The sequence below is a fragment of the Gekko japonicus genome, unplaced genomic scaffold, assembly GCF_001447785.1.
Source record: "Gekko japonicus isolate JY-2015 unplaced genomic scaffold, Gekko_japonicus_V1.1 scaffold1295, whole genome shotgun sequence".
In the NCBI taxonomy this organism is placed as follows: domain Eukaryota; kingdom Metazoa; phylum Chordata; class Lepidosauria; order Squamata; family Gekkonidae; genus Gekko; species Gekko japonicus.
The window spans coordinates 377,961-395,070 of NW_015168688.1; the positions used below are offsets into that span (position 1 = coordinate 377,961).

Genomic DNA, 17,110 nt, shown 5'->3' on the forward strand with positions numbered 1-17,110 from the left:
ATCCCCGGCATTTTGGGGTGGCTTCTCCACAGGCGCTTCTCGGGGCACCTCCCGCCTCCCAAATTTCTTTCCCCCCCCCCCAAACGCGGAACTTAAATCTGTCCAGTTTTATTTAAAGTGAAAACTAGTGGCATTAAGACGGTTTAAATGCTTTTGAATATGAAAATGTTCAATAAACTATTGACTTTGAAAAGCATATTTTAATTAAAAGCTTACTTCTCTGGCCCGCAAACTGATGGATCAGCATCTTTCCCTGGTCCTGAGCAATCGTTTATTTTTATGAAAGACGACATAGCCGTGAAGACCGGTATAAACTTAAAATACGGGGCTTTATAAGAAGCTAGGCAAGTTTTTGAAAGGGGATTCTGGCCATGATACAACAAATTAGTACCTCGACCTTATGTAATTGTTAGTGGATCCTTCATGTTAAGAGGTAATACTGAGAGATTATTTTATAAAAAATAGTAAAGGCAAGCTAGCAAATATAATTCGTTGTGGATTTTAGATGTCACGTTGGCTTCTGTATTGCTGTGTTGGCTAGAAGACAAAGGGTGTATGGTTTATTTCCGGCTTGAAAGCTTAAGTTTCTTGTCAGACACCTCACTACTTTTGTGAGTGATATAATGACAAAATTTTAAAAGAAGGTGTGTTAGTTTGGAATATCACTGTTTTCAGTACATAAAACTAAGATGAGTTCTTGAAATACAGAGGCACTGGGAGCATGCGAAAGTTATGCGTGTCTTATGCTCCATTGAGTCACTTCTGATTTATGTCAATTCTAATGACCTGGATAGTCTATGCCAGCCTGATCTCGTTGGATCTCAGGGAGCTAAGCAGAGTTGGTCCTGGTTAGTATCTGGATGGGAAACTACCAAGAAAGTCTTGGGACCTAATGCAGAGGCAGGCAATGACAAACTATTTCTGAACATCCCTTGCGTTGAAAACCCTATAGGATTGCCCCAAATTGGCTGTGACTTCCCAGCACTTTCCACCACCACGAATTAAGGAGTTCCAGAATGTCTTATCATTAACAGCTTTGCACACGAAAGCTCATACCTTTAATAAACCTTTGTTGGTCTTAAAGGTGCCACTGGATTCTAAATTTGTTCATTAACAGCCTTGTTGAGGTCTTGTAAATCGAAGGCTGAGGCTTCCTTTATTATTAAGGCTACGGTGGGTCACATAAATGAGGAGTGGCTTAGTTTTCATTCACTTTTGTAAAAACTAGCTTTTGAAAGTAACAATGTCTAAGTACAAAGGTTTGGGCCTATTGCTTTGATTTGTTGATATATTGGGTACTTTCTCATGGGGTTTTCCATAACTTGATTAATTGGATCTATTTATTTCTGTGAATATTCAGTCTGCATACTCTCCATCAAACATCTTTCATTGTTCCCATCAAAGTGATCTTTTAGTGCCCTACTGGGGCATTCCACATTTTTGTCAGCCCCTTTGCTGGTAGTTCTCTTGCAGCCTTATCTGTTATGTGAATTGAATCTCACTGGAGTTACTTAATAATCCCTTAACAGCCAGTTTTGTCTGTGTTGTATGTTTTTATACTGCCCTTTCTCCAAGGAATTCAAGGCAGCATATATGTTTCTCCCTTCCTCATTTTAACCTCACAGCAACCTGGTGACATAGGTAAGGCTGTGTGAGAGTGGCCCAAGGTCACCTGAGGAGTTTAACAAAGTGGGGATTTGAACACAGGTCTCCCAGATTCTAGTTTCTCACCCCCTGGTTCTTAAGTTTTCTGGAGCTGTTACTTAACTATTTATATATAGCATTCTTCCTTCCTCTGGATTTCTTCAGAGCAGGGGGCTGGAAATGTACTATGCTGCAAACGGTCCATCTCACAAGTTGGAGGCTAATTATAAAGCTGCTGCTAGCTAGCAGTAAGGGCTCCCTAGATGGGGAACATGCGCTTGAGAACAGGGTTACATAAAAATGTTTTTTGAAATTACAGCATTTCTTATTTCCTTATGAGCAGTTTTCCATAACTTTATTAAAATGGGTAGGATGTCAGGAGTTAGAATTGTCACAGGGATTAGATTCATCCTAGTGGCCATCCCTGATTGAGAAACTATATCTTATAGAAGGGAAAAAACATGACTGTCTGTCCTAATTCTAGACAGGTTGAGTGTGGGCTTGATACTAAGGTAGATACCAGAAATCACACAAGCTTGGTTCTGATAAGAAAAGCCTCAGGACAACCAGCAAAGCAGCACTCAACCTGTCAGTACAGGCCCCTAGGAGGCTGCCCCAGTTTCATTGGTAGGAACAAGTCACAAGCTTAGATAGCTCAGCTTCAAGGACAAAGTAAGCAGCAGCCTTATCAGGTGTGGAGGGAGCACAGACTAAGCCTGGGTTTGGGAGTCAGCCAGGTGAGTAGTTCAGAATGCCATGTGTGTTAAATACAGAGGTATACATACACCTACCTACCATCACTACCAAAGAACTACTGTTTTGGAGGGGGGAAAGGACATGGCATTGGCACCCGTCTTTATTCATGCTTACGAAAATGCTTAAAAATGGGGCTATTTTCCAAAACTTTAATCACTAGGTAAGTAAAGAGACATCAAGTCGCAGCTGGCTATTGGTAACCCCATAGGGATTTCAAGGCAAGAGATGAACAGAGAATTCCTTGGAGGTCTCCCATCCAAAAACTAACAAGGGCTGACCTTGTTTAGGTTCAGAGAGTGTGTTAGCCTGAGCCATCCAGGTCCAAAGATTATCTACCTGTGAAAACAACAGGGTTATCTAGGGTAAGAATCAGGCAAGAGGAAAAGCATCCTCCTCTTCCAATAAAAATGACTAACTCTGCAGTAACTTAGATTAGAATAAGGCAAATGCCTATCCTTGATTGCAAATTCTAGCTGGAAATGACAGCAAGTGAAAGTACCCTATATCAGATTACATATAAAATAAAGCTTCAAATGTTCATTGTCAGGCATTATACAGTCAAGAGTACATATTAAACAGAGATTCTTGTTTGTCCAGGCTGTATTTTATCTTATTTTATTGGTCTTAAGAGTAGACTAGGCCCAGAGTAATAGGGATGGTAGAGAGGGCAGTTTAAGGCAACAAGGAGTGATGTGGCAATGCAAGAATTACTAGCGTGAAGGGGAGCTCACCACCCACAATTTTTTTTCTTCCATAACACCACATATGTGATGAAACCATACTTGGTTCTGATTATATTAGCACCTAAACCAAGGGAGAAAAAAAAAACCCTAGGTTATGCTGGGATGCTGTAAATGCGATAAGGACTCCCCTAATCATTTTCTCATTTTTAGCTTGCACTCAGCAACACTTCTGTAATATTGCATGCTGGAGGTTCAGGCACATAGTTCCATCAAGAAGGATATGAGAACTCTTCTTTGTGTGGCTTCTAAATTTTTCAGCTCCAGATTTTCTCACTGAACAGTTAATTGTAGAGAAAGTCAACTAGGAACCTTTGGGAAAGGTAGGATAAAACCCTCAAGAAAAAAAAGGTGTTAAAGGAAATCAATTTAAAGCAGTAGACAAAACAGTGTCTATAACACCTGCTGAAGGACAGTGTTTCTTTGTCAAACTTACTGTTTTGAAAATCAGGTATTGAGGAAAAGGCTGTTATAGTATTTATTTATTTATTAGTAAATGGGCTATTTATAAGGTCACTGAGCAATGGCAATAAATTTTGAGACCAGTGGTTGGGTTGGTCACTCCCCATTCAGAAAGGCATCAAGATTAAACTTTTGGCCTTAAATCTTTAGTGTCCCATTTGCCACCTTGATTAGACTTCCCAGCCCTAACATAGATAACCATGCTATGTAAGGGTACTAATTCTTACCACAAATTTTAAGATCAATTAGTGGTACACATATTCTTTCTTGTCCCAGGGTCTAGACATTTTACTCCTGAAATAGATTACCAGATTGGTATTTTGTTGTGGATGCCAAAGTACCTAAAAACTTTTAATAGCACTCAGACACAGCAAGTGTAACACATTAAAGTATCTTGCTACCTTAAAAAAACCTGATGACAACTCTCAGCCATCACCCAATTTTTTAAGCATGTTCTCAACCACAAAGCACACTAAAATTAAGATATTTCTAAAGTGGTGACTAACAGAACATGAAGTACAAATATTCAGTAAATTCCACTCTGATTTTTTTTCCTAAGGATGGTTACTTTCTAGATTTTTCGGGGGGGGGGGAAGAGAGCAGAGACTCCAGAAACTCTAGTGGCCATATTGGTTTTGAATAAAGGGGATGTAGGATTATCTCATAGGGGACCCCCCCAACCAGTACAGAAATTTAGGGTGCTGATGGAACTGCCTTCTGTTACTAGTGATTTACCTTACTATCCAAGCTATTCTCGGGCAGCCATATCTGTTTTAAATTATATGAACAGCAGAAGAGTGTGATTGTCACAGATTTCCCTCTTCTGCTGCAGAGCTTGTTTATCTCATGCAGCATTTTAGGGTGCTGATGGAACTGCCTTGTTACTTGAGATTTACCTTACAATTCAATCGAGAACTCCTTGCTCATACAGTAGCCCATACAGAACAGAAAAACAGCTGTTACTTTATAATTAAATTAATTCTTCTTTGCCCTGTGCCCTGCTCACACTGGAGCCATGTGCTGTTAGATGAAAAACCACAATAGTCTATTTTAGGGGCTCTGTCTGCTTTATAATGTGAATCAGATTGCAAAGCTGAATGACATGAAAAGTGGTAATCTATTTCCATGGCACTCTGATTTTGATAGAACATGTCCAAGTGCAGACACCTATCTGAGCAGATAAACCAGCAGGATTAGCAATTTAAATCACAATGATGATTAGACAACTTGTGTAAGTGTGTTATGTAGTGTGCACCATGAGGAGTTTCATTACAGATTTCATGTTCTTTAGGTTTTAGACATTACATGTAAAATCAGTTTCATTGAGCAACTGTAGTCAGTGTAAAGATAATCCATGATTTACAGAAAGAAAGTGTGCTGAAAGCTAAACAAAACAAGGTATAGGGCAAGAAAAAGGGATTGATCTTCCAAGGAGCGTTTATTTTTTTTCCTTTTTAAATTCTTTCACTGGTTCAACAATCCTGTCAGCTTTGTGTCACTCAAGTACTTGTAAGAATTAAATGGAAAAAATAAGCAATTTTATTTCAAAACAGATAGTGGGGTATTCTGTTACATTGTTTAAAATTAGATAAGCCAGCCCCCAAACAGAGCCTCATACATAAATTAAACATGAGAAGTTTAGTTTTGCTAAAATGTGGATAATTAAACCCATTTGCCAATTTGTTTAGTTTTATTGCAGATACTGAACAGAGTTTTAATGGGGATAGATTTTCAGTGTAATGTAGGTATTGCGCAACAAATGCCACACTGAAAATTCATCCCAGATTTATGGAGCTGCGCACTTCATCTTTCACAAAATGAAGGGCTTCATTGGTTATTCAGTCATCATCCACTGTGGGCTTGATTGTCACTCCTCTTCTAATCTGTCCCCAGCCAATTAAACTGCAAAACAGAACAGTTTATAATTAAAGAACCATTTTAAAAGCACTAGAATCAAAGTTCTAACGTTTTGTAGAAAAATATTAAGTGCTTAGTTGGTTTATGAATAAGACAAGAAATAGATATTACTACATGAACACTACTTGAAGTGAGCATATCAATTCCATCTTATATTTTATTACCTTTTTGGACTCAAAAGTGATAAAGTTCATCTAAGCAGGATTTAACATTGTTCATATTGACTGGAATCCAAACATCTCATGCCCAAGCAGAAAGTACATCTGCAAGGGGAGTTGATGAATACATTTCCAGGCTACAGCCCTTCATGCAACCTTGAATCCTGCCTTAGAAACCCACTCTTGAGACAAATTTTCAAAGAGGCACAAAGGCTGCATTGGGAAGGGGCCTGGAAAAACCACTTGCACATGGAATACCATTCATTGTTCTTGGGTCCGAGTGAATGATGATTACTCATGAAAAGTGCTTGGAGTTTGGATTACACCTTAGACACCCCTCTACAATCCCCAAATGCCATTTTCAAAAACATATATGCCAAAAGATGAGAAGTCCCCCTTATCTTAGCTACGATCACTTCTGAATGTGGAGATGAGAACATGGCAGAAAAGGGGTAATGCACATGTGCGGCAGTGGCTGGCTCTGCTTATTTTCTGTTCAATCACAGAAACCAACTGGTATTTCTTTCTGGATCTAATTAGCTGCAGTGTCTAAGTGGAGAAGTAAGAGGAAGCAGGGAAAAGTAGTATCTAACTAATCCCTTCTACTGTTTGATCTTCTCTTTGCCAGCTTCCCTTCCTGAGCATATGGGATAAACAGAAGCCTTTATGATGATTTCTATGTACAGAATCATTACCGTTTTTGTCCTTATCAGAACAAGAGCACTTAACTGAAACTTCTCTCACACAATTATATTTTTGCATCAGTATTTGAAATTTCATTTAGTATTTTATGTAATGTTTTCATTTAGTATTTTATGTATTGTTTTTAGGATATAAAACAGAATTTAGTTGTTGCAGTGTGGTGGATGGGCCTCTACCAGAATTTTCTAATGTCAGCTTTTTTCGGCTTTGTGACCATTTCAGTGAAAACAATATCGGTGACCCAGACTTATACATCTGCACAAGGAACCAAGCCTACTTATCAAAACTGGTTTTGCATCCCTTCCTGGAAGGCACTGAGCTGAGAATCTGAACTTTATGTGTTTTTTGAGACTGAAACAAAAGGACTTGCCTGAGAACAGATGATTCAAGGCTATGTTATTTTTCTCTTAGAATATGGACCAAAAATGTTGTATCTCGGGACAAAGGGATTTTATGCTTTTAAGCATGCCTAATTATGTTTGACCACGCTTGCACATTTTTCTGCCATTTCTTGCCTTAATAAAACAGACATGGTTGCCTAAGGCCTCACTTATTTCATTGCCTTAGAACATGTTCACAAGTGAACATTTCTCCTTTTAGTGGGTCAATGGCTTTCAGCACACTTAGGTAATCAACCTACAGAGCTTGCCAGAGTGTCCTTAGTCCTAACTATTGAGGTTCCACAAATGGGCAAGTCTGCAACAGTAGTTTCCAACCGCTTTTAAAACTATGTTCACACAAATTTGGGCAATGTTAAACAGGTAATTCCTGCCTATTGACATTGCAGCCTCTCTGAAGTTTGGGCAGCCCAGCATGGCAGAGACCATACTTGGGAGGGGGGGCACAGCCAGCATAATAAGGGCAATAGATGGAATTGTAGCAAGTAGCATTTTGCTTAAAGTGCCAGAGATTCCTCTATCTTGCGCCAATAACTTTTGGTTGTTGCTATTAACAGTATTTACAAGACGGGGTCCTGCAACCATTTGCATGGAAACAGACTGTTAACAGCAACAGCCAAACGTTACTGGCACTTGACAGCTGAATCTCTGGCACTATAAGCAGTATGAAAACTGCTACAATGCCTGTTGATGTTACATTCCTCTCTGCTTCTACACTACCTAATTCTCGTCTTAAGAGTATAGGTTTTAGAGAATGGGGTGGGTACGTGAAAAAATATTTAGGGAAAAGTTAGGGATGGGCTTAGGAAAAGTACTTGATTATGATGTAGCTTCAGAACACTCTCCCAAAAAATCCTTCTGCTTTCTCATTTGGTCTCTAAAGAATGAGACTCATGGAAAGTAGTAAATCTTGAAGTACACAGCCTATTTAGATTGTCAGTGCTGAATTTGTAAGCACATAGTTTATTGCCTATAAGTGCTTCCCCATTTCAAACCATGCACTTGTTTAAACACCTTAAAATATTGTCATTTTTGTGCTATATTTTGAGGCCTATATTTTAAAAGTATGTAAGATACAACATTAAAATTTCTACTACAATAACTGCCAAAATTTCTACTACGATAACTGCCACTTTACATCAAGGAAACTTACCGCCAGTGTTTCTCAACTCTTCGACTAAGGGCAATTTTTTCTCCTACTTCTGTGCATACAGGGTTTGTTAGAACTATTTTACCCAGGTCAGCCTTCACTGCACTGACCCGTCCCCCAGTAGACAGCGACCCTATGTTTACCATTAGGACTTCATTCTTCGATAGCTTTTGCACCTGAAATAAGTGGCAAAGAATTTCAAAGTAAACAACACAAATCATCTCTTTGAAATACAAAAGATCACAAGAACTTTAACTGTTCTTCACCATTTTAACACACAAAAAAGTGACTGGCTAACCTTTGCAGCTTTCTTGTCTCCTTCTGTACGGACACCTAATAGTCGCCTAAGCAAGAAGTAGGAGATTTCAAGCTCTGTAAATATTTCAGGGAGTGCTCCAACTGCACCAAGAACTTGTCCCACCATTCTATCAGCTCGACACAAAGTTGGATCGATCTTGGTACCAACACCTAACAACAAAATTCATTTGAGTACTTCAGTTATTTATTTGTTCTCGAAGTTTGCAGTATATACTTTGGATTCTCTCAAGCGTCACCATCTAAATTTTCATAGCCCTCCATCCATCCTAATTAAATAGTAAGGCTGGAAGCTGAACAATTAAAAGGAGCTGCCTCTTCCCTTCCCACAGCAGTCCACTAAACTCTCCAAAATGCTAATCCTAGGGAACAGAGATCCCTCCAGGGAATAAGGGGGGGGGGGGCAGAGTTGATTTAAAAACCTTCGGTGGTAGAAAATGGTCAGCCCAACCTCTTTGAGCTACAAAAATCTAGATAGTCAGGGCATAAATCTAACATACATAAACATACCAATAAGGCCTCCTGGTACAGCATATTGCAGATCATTGTGTTCTGCAAAAAGTGATACAATTTTGGAAAAGATGGGCTTGCACATAAGTTTTCCTTCACTGTCCTTTGAGACAATTCCGGGTCTCACTTCAAGCTCCTGGCCTACCTATCAATAAAAGAAAAAGATATGACTTCTGTTTATAGACTATGCCACCAATAGTACAAAAAAATTAGTTGATATTAACTTGAAAATAGCAGTGTAGAGCCAAGATATTTTTGGTAGATAGTGATAATGTTGCACATTGGTAAAGTTCTAGTTCACCATTCAGAAACAAACTGAACAGCTACTTCATATCTGTATCAAGCTTTATACTTATGAAGTTAATCTTGTTTGATTTAAACATTTTTAGGCTCTTGTATTAAAAAAAGATATGGGCAGGTTTCTATAATGATCCCTGAAAATCCAGTTGTACAAGCTTGTATTATACAGCTACATGTAACTATTAACATCAGCCAGTTTGTCTTTTGTACCTCAATCTTGTTTAGCATTGCCTAATCAGACACTGTAAAGAGACAGAAGATACCCACATACACAATGCAAGGTTACGGCTGTTGAAAAATACTCAAGTGTCCAGTTTCACTGCTTTTCAACAACATTGTAAGAACAATGTATCAGCAGAATACAATTTGTTAAAAAATGTCCTGCCTATCCTTTTCGTCATTATAATCAGTAGTATCTTGGAAGGCAGCACTAGAAAGAAACAGACGTTACCTTTAATACACCTTTTAGAATACTACCACCAGCTACGCCCCCCTTCAGGTCATCAACTTCACATCCAGGCTTGTTGACATCAAAAGATCTAATAACTGAGAAGGACACACTTCATCAGGCACAGATGCAAAGTGCATAGATATGTCCTGCTGTGATTTTATCTATACTGAACTTTAAATGATGTAACATAACTGATAATCTCATACAAGTCAACGGTGTTGCACTTACCTGTAACTGTTGTTCATAGAAGTGTCTTCTGTGCAGGCACACATTGGGACAGCGATTGCAGAGGCCAGCCACCGGAGGTCTCTTCCAGCTAGATCTGGTATTTTTAACACACTGAGGGGAGCCCCTCTCCTGTAGAGCATATTGGAGGCTATCTTCCAGCCCAAACACTCATGTGTTCTGCAGGGAGAAGTCCCCCCTTTCCCTCAGTTCAACTGAGCTACCAAGAGTTTCACGAATGAAAGAAAAAGCATCCCTTGAGCCCACAACAAGGTAGGAGGGAGGAAGGGAATGTGTGCCTGCACAGAAGACACCTCAATGAACAACAGTTATAGGTAAGGACAACACTGTTTTCATCTTCAATCTTCTGTGCAGTCCCACACTGGGAGACTATAGAGCTCCTTACCTTGGAAGTGGAGTGAGTGTTGAACAGGGAGTGTAGAATGGTTCTACCAACCGCTGAATCCATTCTTGCATGCACATCCACGGCATAATGCTTGATGAAAGTGTCCAAAGATGACCACGTAGCTGCTCTTACTGTAATAAATTAGATCAGATCAGCTGCTCTTCAGATGTCCTCCAACAGAATGCCTCTCCAGAATGCTGCCAGTGCCCGTGTGGAATGTGCTCGAAGTTCCAGGGGACATGGCAGACTAGCTTGTGCAGTCTAGTACTGCTGAGAATATCCACCTTGAAATGGTCTGTGCTGAGGCTGGCTTCCCCTTTGAGCTACCAGAATAGCACAAAAATAAACATGGGAACTGCTGGAAACCCTTTGTTCCAAGTAAAACAGTAAAGATCTCTTAATGTCTAATGAACACAGTGTCTTTTCTGCTTCTGAAGCAGGGAAGGGAAAAAACACTGGAAGAACAACGTCTTGTGCAAGTTGGAAACTACAGACCATCTTGGGTAAAAATGTAAACTAGGTCTAAGTACTACATGACTTGTCTGAAACTTAATAAACAGATGGTCAGCCCTTAAGGCCACCAATCCACCAATCTCTTGACTGAGGTAATTGCTACCAAAAACAAAAGCTTGGAGGACAAGAGTCACGAGCTGCATGAGCCAAGCAATTCAAAGGGCGCTAACGAGTTGGGAGAGGACCACTGGGATACTATTGGTGTTAGGGGTGGAAACAAATTAAAAACCCCTTCAAAGAGCTCTTAAACACCGGGTGGGGAAAAAGTGTCTTGTCCTGCATCTTCATGTGGTAAACGGATATAGCTGCTAAATGCACTTTCAGGGATGAGGCTGCTAAGCCAGATTCTTTAAAAAGAGTCACGAGATAGTCAAACACAAGGACAAAAGGACAAGTTTCTGCAGGGACTCCCCCTGTCCTGGCCCAGGTTGAAATATGACCCCATTTACTCATATAAGATCTCTTCATGGAGGGTCTACAGGCATGAAAAGAGGGAGGGAACCCAGATGCACCCAGGAAAGCCCTGGCATAAAGAGCTCAACAAAACACACAAACTTTGTAGCAAGGCACACAAAAGCTCATAAATTGAACAAAACTTTGTTGGTCTTAAAGGTGCTTGGTATTTCTCCCGTGTGATTGAGGCAGACCAGCAAAGCAAGCTCTCCCTCATTCCCTCTCGGGAGGAGCCTCAGCCAATGGAAGGCAAGAAAGGCTTCCCTTTATCTCCTGCAGCCTGGTCAGGAAGCAAGCTCTGGCTGTTCCCTTTCTCCCCTGGGAGCAGGAGGGGGAGGAGCCAGTCTCTCTCATTCGCACAGGAGAGGCTTGCCTATCTATCCTGTGTGATTGAGAGAGACTGGTAAAGCAAACTGTGACATGGCAACAGCAGCAGAACTAGAAAAGGAAGCAGTAAACAGCCAGGGACTTGCAGGCCGGATTGAGGCCCTCTGAGAGCCTGATACAGCCCACGGACCGCATGTTTGACACCCCTGCCTTAGGTGGAGGTTGTTGCTGCTGGCCTAGGTGTCTGGAACTACAGTTAGACCTGTGCCTGCCCTGTGACATAGAACCTGAAAAGGGTTGCTGTGCAAGATACTCTGCTGAACAAAAAAGCTGCTGCAAGTGCCTAGAATATGGTGACTGCACCTGGTGAAATCTGTACATCTGCCAAGGTCTGTATGGAGTGGCCAATTCTGCTGTGATGCTAAATGAACAAGCTGTTTGCTTGTGGGTTGTTTTTTTTTAAATCTGGGATAGTAAATACTCAGTTGAAGATGCAAACAGTATGGTTCCTTCAAAGGGAGGATCCTCACATGTCTTAGCCACACGTCTCAATACTAATGCAGAAGCAATGGCCTTGGAAGAAAAGTCAGCAGCATGTAATTTGTTATTTGGATAGATGCAGGGCCTTCGCTTCCAGGAGTTTAGCCAAGGGCTTCTTGTCTTCAAGTAGGAGCTCTATGTATGCAGCCATCTTTCCCCAGAGGAACAACTGATATCCCCCCATAATTGCACTATAGTTGGCAATACGTAGGCTGAGTGCAGCAGAGGAACAAACTTTTCTACTTGCAGCGTCAAACTTGCATCCCTCTCTATCTGCTGGAGAGGAGTGTGTACTGGTATGCTGTTTAGCTTGCATCTCTTCAACTATGAGAGATGAGGCTGCTGGATGATTAGGTATAACTTTTCTGCTGTACTCTATATACATTTTTGACCTTTTTGGATGTGGCCAGCATGCTAGCTGATTTTTGTCAGAGTGCCTTCGAGATGTTATCTATGCCCTCTAGGATTGGGAAGGCGATTACACCTGGTGACTCTGAGTACGGTTTGCCTAAGATCTTATCATGAGGTCTCAAATTGCTGGAGGTCACCTTGGTTTCCAAAGATTTTGCCATTCGCATAATTTGCTCTGTATAGAGCCTTAGATCTTCATTAGGCGATATCAAATCGGGATCCCCCACCATGTTGTCAGGGGACTGGTCTGATGGCAGATCAATTGACCCAGGTCCAATGGGGAGGCTCCTCCTGGCCTGTTCCTCTTCAGAGTCCAAATTCCCCACCAGGGGATGAGAAGGCACCGTGGGAGGGAACCAAAGTGGAAGGTCTGTAGACTCTCAATTCCGAGAAGCCATAAGTCTCAGCTCTGGCTGTGCTCTATGTTACTGCCATTCATCACACTCTTGTGGATGGAGAGAAGGAAAGTAATACGTGTAGCCCTGCCAAGGAGGTGGGGGCATGGATCTTTGCCACGGAGCTACGGAAGGTGGTTCTGACCACTGACTTGCAGCTGGCATCGCAAGTGCACCTTGGCCGGGTTCTCTCTCTCCTTCTGAAAATGACTGCACAGGAGAGGAAGCATGTAGAGAAGGTGTTCATGAAAGACAGACATCTCTCCGTTCTTTTGGAACTGAATGGGTTGTAGTTGAAACCGATGAACTAGCCAGTTTTGATGGCATCTTTGATTTTCTTTATGTTTAGTCTTGGACCGGGCTTTTCTGGGTGGCAATTCCGATGCACGGTGTTCAGCCAAATGGATCAGTGATTGGGTCTGACACTTTGGTTCTGACCCTGCAACCAACGGAGCCGAGGTGCTCAATGGTGGGCTCACGAGTTGGTCAGTCCTGGCTGGAGACTTAGAAGATAAGGACTGAGTGTGCTCAGCTGGGGCATATGACTTAATTGCCAGGCTATTAAGAGCATGAAGCGCTTTCTTCCACAAACTTGCCTTCAAATACACAGCTTGGTCTGAGCAGGCCTTTGGGGTGACCTGGAGGCAAATTTTACACATGGATGTATTATGGGCCTCACCCAGGCAGAAAAGGCAAAGAAGATGCTCATCCGAGTGAGTCATCTTTGTACCACACTTGGTACATTTTTTAAAATAAAGCCTTCTGTGACATCTTAAGGATAAGAGAAAAAAATTCCAAGAATGTTGAGAAAAAACAAACAAACCCAAACCTGGAAAGATCATGTCCTTACAACGTGGCAGTGAAGAAAGGACTGAGGGAAAGGGGAGTCCCTCCCTGCAGAGCATGTGAGTATATGGGAGGGAAGACAGCCTCCAATATGCTCTGCAGGGGAGGGGCTCCCCTTGGAGTGTTAAAAATACCAGATCTAACTGGAAGAGAGCCTCTGGTGGCTGGCCTGTGGGACTGCACAGAAGAGTTTTCGCTGGGTTAGCAAAAGCCCCTTGTGTGAGCTTAAATAACTCTTTGAATTAGTTCTTCAAAATTTAGTAATCTGCTATATGAAAAAGATGCATTTTAAAGACAGACAGAACACAGTTTGTAACCCATTGTAAAACCAAGCCTAAGCTCAGAGATTGTTCCTGCAGCAATCAGTGGGATCTGCTTCCCATAAGCATCCTTGTGTTCATACTGGAAGTATGGTATATGCAAAAGCAAAGTTGCACTATTATGAACTAACCAGCAAGACCTTACATAAAACTCCAAAGCAGAAAGTCTTGTCTAAACAGACATTGTATTAAATGCTAATTAGGAATGATCATGAAACAGAATGACAATTTCGTTTGTATGAAAGAAGATGAAATAGCACAGAGTTTGATCAAATTCTTTAGCCATCCAAGACAGTCAGGTGAATTTTATTCTAAAATTATGCTACAGGGTAATGCAGGATTGGATGGTCCCAGGGTGCTATTTGTCCAATTATGTGGAATACCTTTCAGCATGCAGTCTGAGGATGTGGACAGGATTCTCAGAAATTTGAGACCTACCACTTGTTGTATGACTTGCTCATTCTGGTTACTTAAATCTGCAAAGGGGGCTGGCGGACTGAGTCCAGGAGACAGGAGGCAGTGGTGCGTCTACTCCTCAAGAAACCTACTCTGGACCCAGGAGAGTTGAATAACTACCACTCGGTCTCAAACGTACTATTCTTGAGGCAAGTGATTGAACAAGCAGTGGCTGGCCAACTTCAGAGATTCCTGAATTAAACCGACTGTTTAGATCCATTCCAGTCTGGTTTCAGACCTGGGTATAGGACTAAAATGGATTTGGTCACCATGGTGGATGACATGCACTGGGAGATGGTGGGGCAAGTGCAACTCTATTAATTCTCCTGGACCTCTCAGCAGCTTTTGATACCACTGATCATTGTTTCCTTCTGGATTGCCTTTTAGCAATGGGAGGCACTGTTTGCAGTGGTTCCAGTCCAGTCCAAACAAGAGCCAGTTTGGTATAGTGGTTAAGAGTGTGGATTCTAATCTGGGAGAACTGGGTTTGATCCCCCACTCCTCCACATGCAGCTGTTCGTGTGAGACCTTAGGTCAGTCATAAATTCTTTCAGAGCTGTTCTCAAAAGGGCAGTCCTCGAATGAACTCTCTCAGCCTCACCTACCTGACAGGGCGTCTGTTGTTGGGAGAGGAAGGGAAAGGAGATTGTAAGCCGCTCTGAGACTCCTTCGGGTAGAAGAAGAGATTGGATTTATACTCCAATCCAATCTCCTCCTCTTCTACCTTGAAGGTAGGTTTCAGAACGTGGTGCTGAAGGACTGCTGCTCTGCCCCTTGGTCTTTGGGGTTCCTCGAGGCTCCATCTTGTCCCCTGTGCTTTTCAACATCTATGTAAAGCTACTGAGAGAAATCATCTGGAGATCTGAGCTGAGCTACTGCACAACAGCTCCAACTGGCACTACCAGCAGATCCAGGGAGGCGGTGGAAACTGTGAACATGTGCCTGGGGACAGCTTTGGAATGGATGAGGGCAATGCTCCCTCTAAGCTGTGGAGTCCTGTGAGCAAAAATTCTACTTTGTGAGCAAGCGATTTGGCTACTGCATGAATTAGTTTGCTCTGAAGCCATCCTTCCTGAACTACAAAAATGTGTGAGCTGGAGGCTAAAAAACTGAGCTAGCCTACACTAACTCAGCTTAGAGGGAACACTGGATGAGGTCTAATAAACTGAAACTTAATCCCCACAAAACAGAGGTGCTACTGGTGGGATAAGGTCTGACCTGGAAAATGAGTTATCAACTGTTCTGGATGGGAGTGAACTCCCCCTAAAGGATCAGGTTTGTAGCTTGGGGGTGCTCTTGGACCAGCCCTACCTCTTGGGTAAGGAGGTGGCGATGGTGGCCAGATGAGCCTTTCACTAGCTTTGGCTGGTGAGCCAGCTGCAGCCCTTGCTGGGCAGAAAAGATCTTGCCACTGTGGTGTACTTCTTGGTAACATCTAGATTAAATTATTAGATAATATAATATGAAGAAGCATTTATGAACTTTTAAAATTTCAGTCTATCCTTTTGTAATGTGAAATAAGTAGAGAAGATTTATATGCAGAAGTCTTATTACTCTTGTTTCCTTTCCCTTCCCTATCCCTGTATACCCTAAATAGGTTAGATTACTACAATGTGCTCTACGTTGGGCTGCCCTGGAGCTATAGTTGGTACAGAATGCTTCAGCCAGAGTGTTGGCTGGAATGGGTCGTAGAGACCATATCATTACAGTCTTGTTCCACCAACATTAGCTTCCAGTTTGCTTCTGGGATCAATTCAAGGTGCTGGTATTGACCTTTAAAGCCTTGATTTAAAGACCAAGATACCTTAAGGACTGCCTTCTCCCATACAATACACCCCTTCACTCGTCATCCTGAGAGGCCCTGCTTTGGTTGACCCTGCCATCTGAGGTTAGATGGGTGGCAACTTGAGAAAGGGCCTTCTCCATCGTAGCACCAAAACTTTAGAACTCCCTCCCCGGTCAGAGTCATCAGTATCCCTGTGTCTTTTGCTAGTAAGCGAAGACTTTATTTTCATTGAGCATACTCCCAATAATGGTTTTTGGCCTTTCTTCCAAGTATTTGTTCATATGTTTTTAATTGAACTATATATTCTTAATTGTATTTTCAATCGTTTAAGTGTTTTTATGTTTGCCACTTTGTGGACCCTGACTGGGTGGAAAGGCAGCATAATAATTACATTTGTAATCAATAAAAATGCCACCTTTTCAATACTACTCCAATTATTTATTTTATTCTAAGCATATCATTTATCCAAATACTGATATGTTGGCCAGGGGATTTAATTCTACATGCAAACAGATAGCGGTTGACATACCAATAAGCCTTGGTTCTGATGTGAAGTCTCTTAAGGGCACTGGAATTTTCTTCACTATGTATTCACAAACAACTTCTATGTTGTATTTTAGCTGTGCTGAAATTGGAATAATTGGAGCTCCTTCTGCAACAGTACCTATAATTGTCAAAATAACGTTTTAAATTACTAATCACCACACGTGACAAGTAGAAAGCAAAGTACAATCTCTACATTGTTTTGTAAATAATGAAATAAGGCACAACTATTACAGGAGGTTTCTCCCCCCTCTTCTCAAACAGAAATGCTGGCTTCTCTGCACTTATATGTTTATGTTTGTATTCGGTGGTTATATGTATTAATTAATAGCCCATACAGTTTCGAGTTTGTAAACCAAGACTATTCCATCGGGGGGGGGGGGGGA

At 41.5% G+C, this 17,110-nt stretch overlaps 1 protein-coding gene across 1 annotated transcript in view; it reads right to left on the reverse strand.

Annotated features, from left to right (window-relative positions):
• Nucleotides 1-4,987: 4,987 nt before the first annotated feature.
• Nucleotides 4,988-17,110, reverse strand: part of EIF2S3 (eukaryotic translation initiation factor 2 subunit gamma) — a 22,966-nt gene continuing 10,843 nt past the window's right edge. The window contains exons 7-12 of the mRNA XM_015415445.1: nucleotides 16,711-16,845; nucleotides 9,504-9,598; nucleotides 8,753-8,897; nucleotides 8,226-8,395; nucleotides 7,931-8,103; nucleotides 4,988-5,504 (exon numbers count right to left, since the gene is read on the reverse strand). Coding sequence (XP_015270931.1) covers nucleotides 5,441-5,504; nucleotides 7,931-8,103; nucleotides 8,226-8,395; nucleotides 8,753-8,897; nucleotides 9,504-9,598; nucleotides 16,711-16,845 — 782 coding nt within the window. The 3' untranslated portion in view covers nucleotides 4,988-5,440. The remainder of the gene's footprint in view (nucleotides 5,505-7,930; nucleotides 8,104-8,225; nucleotides 8,396-8,752; nucleotides 8,898-9,503; nucleotides 9,599-16,710; nucleotides 16,846-17,110) is intronic.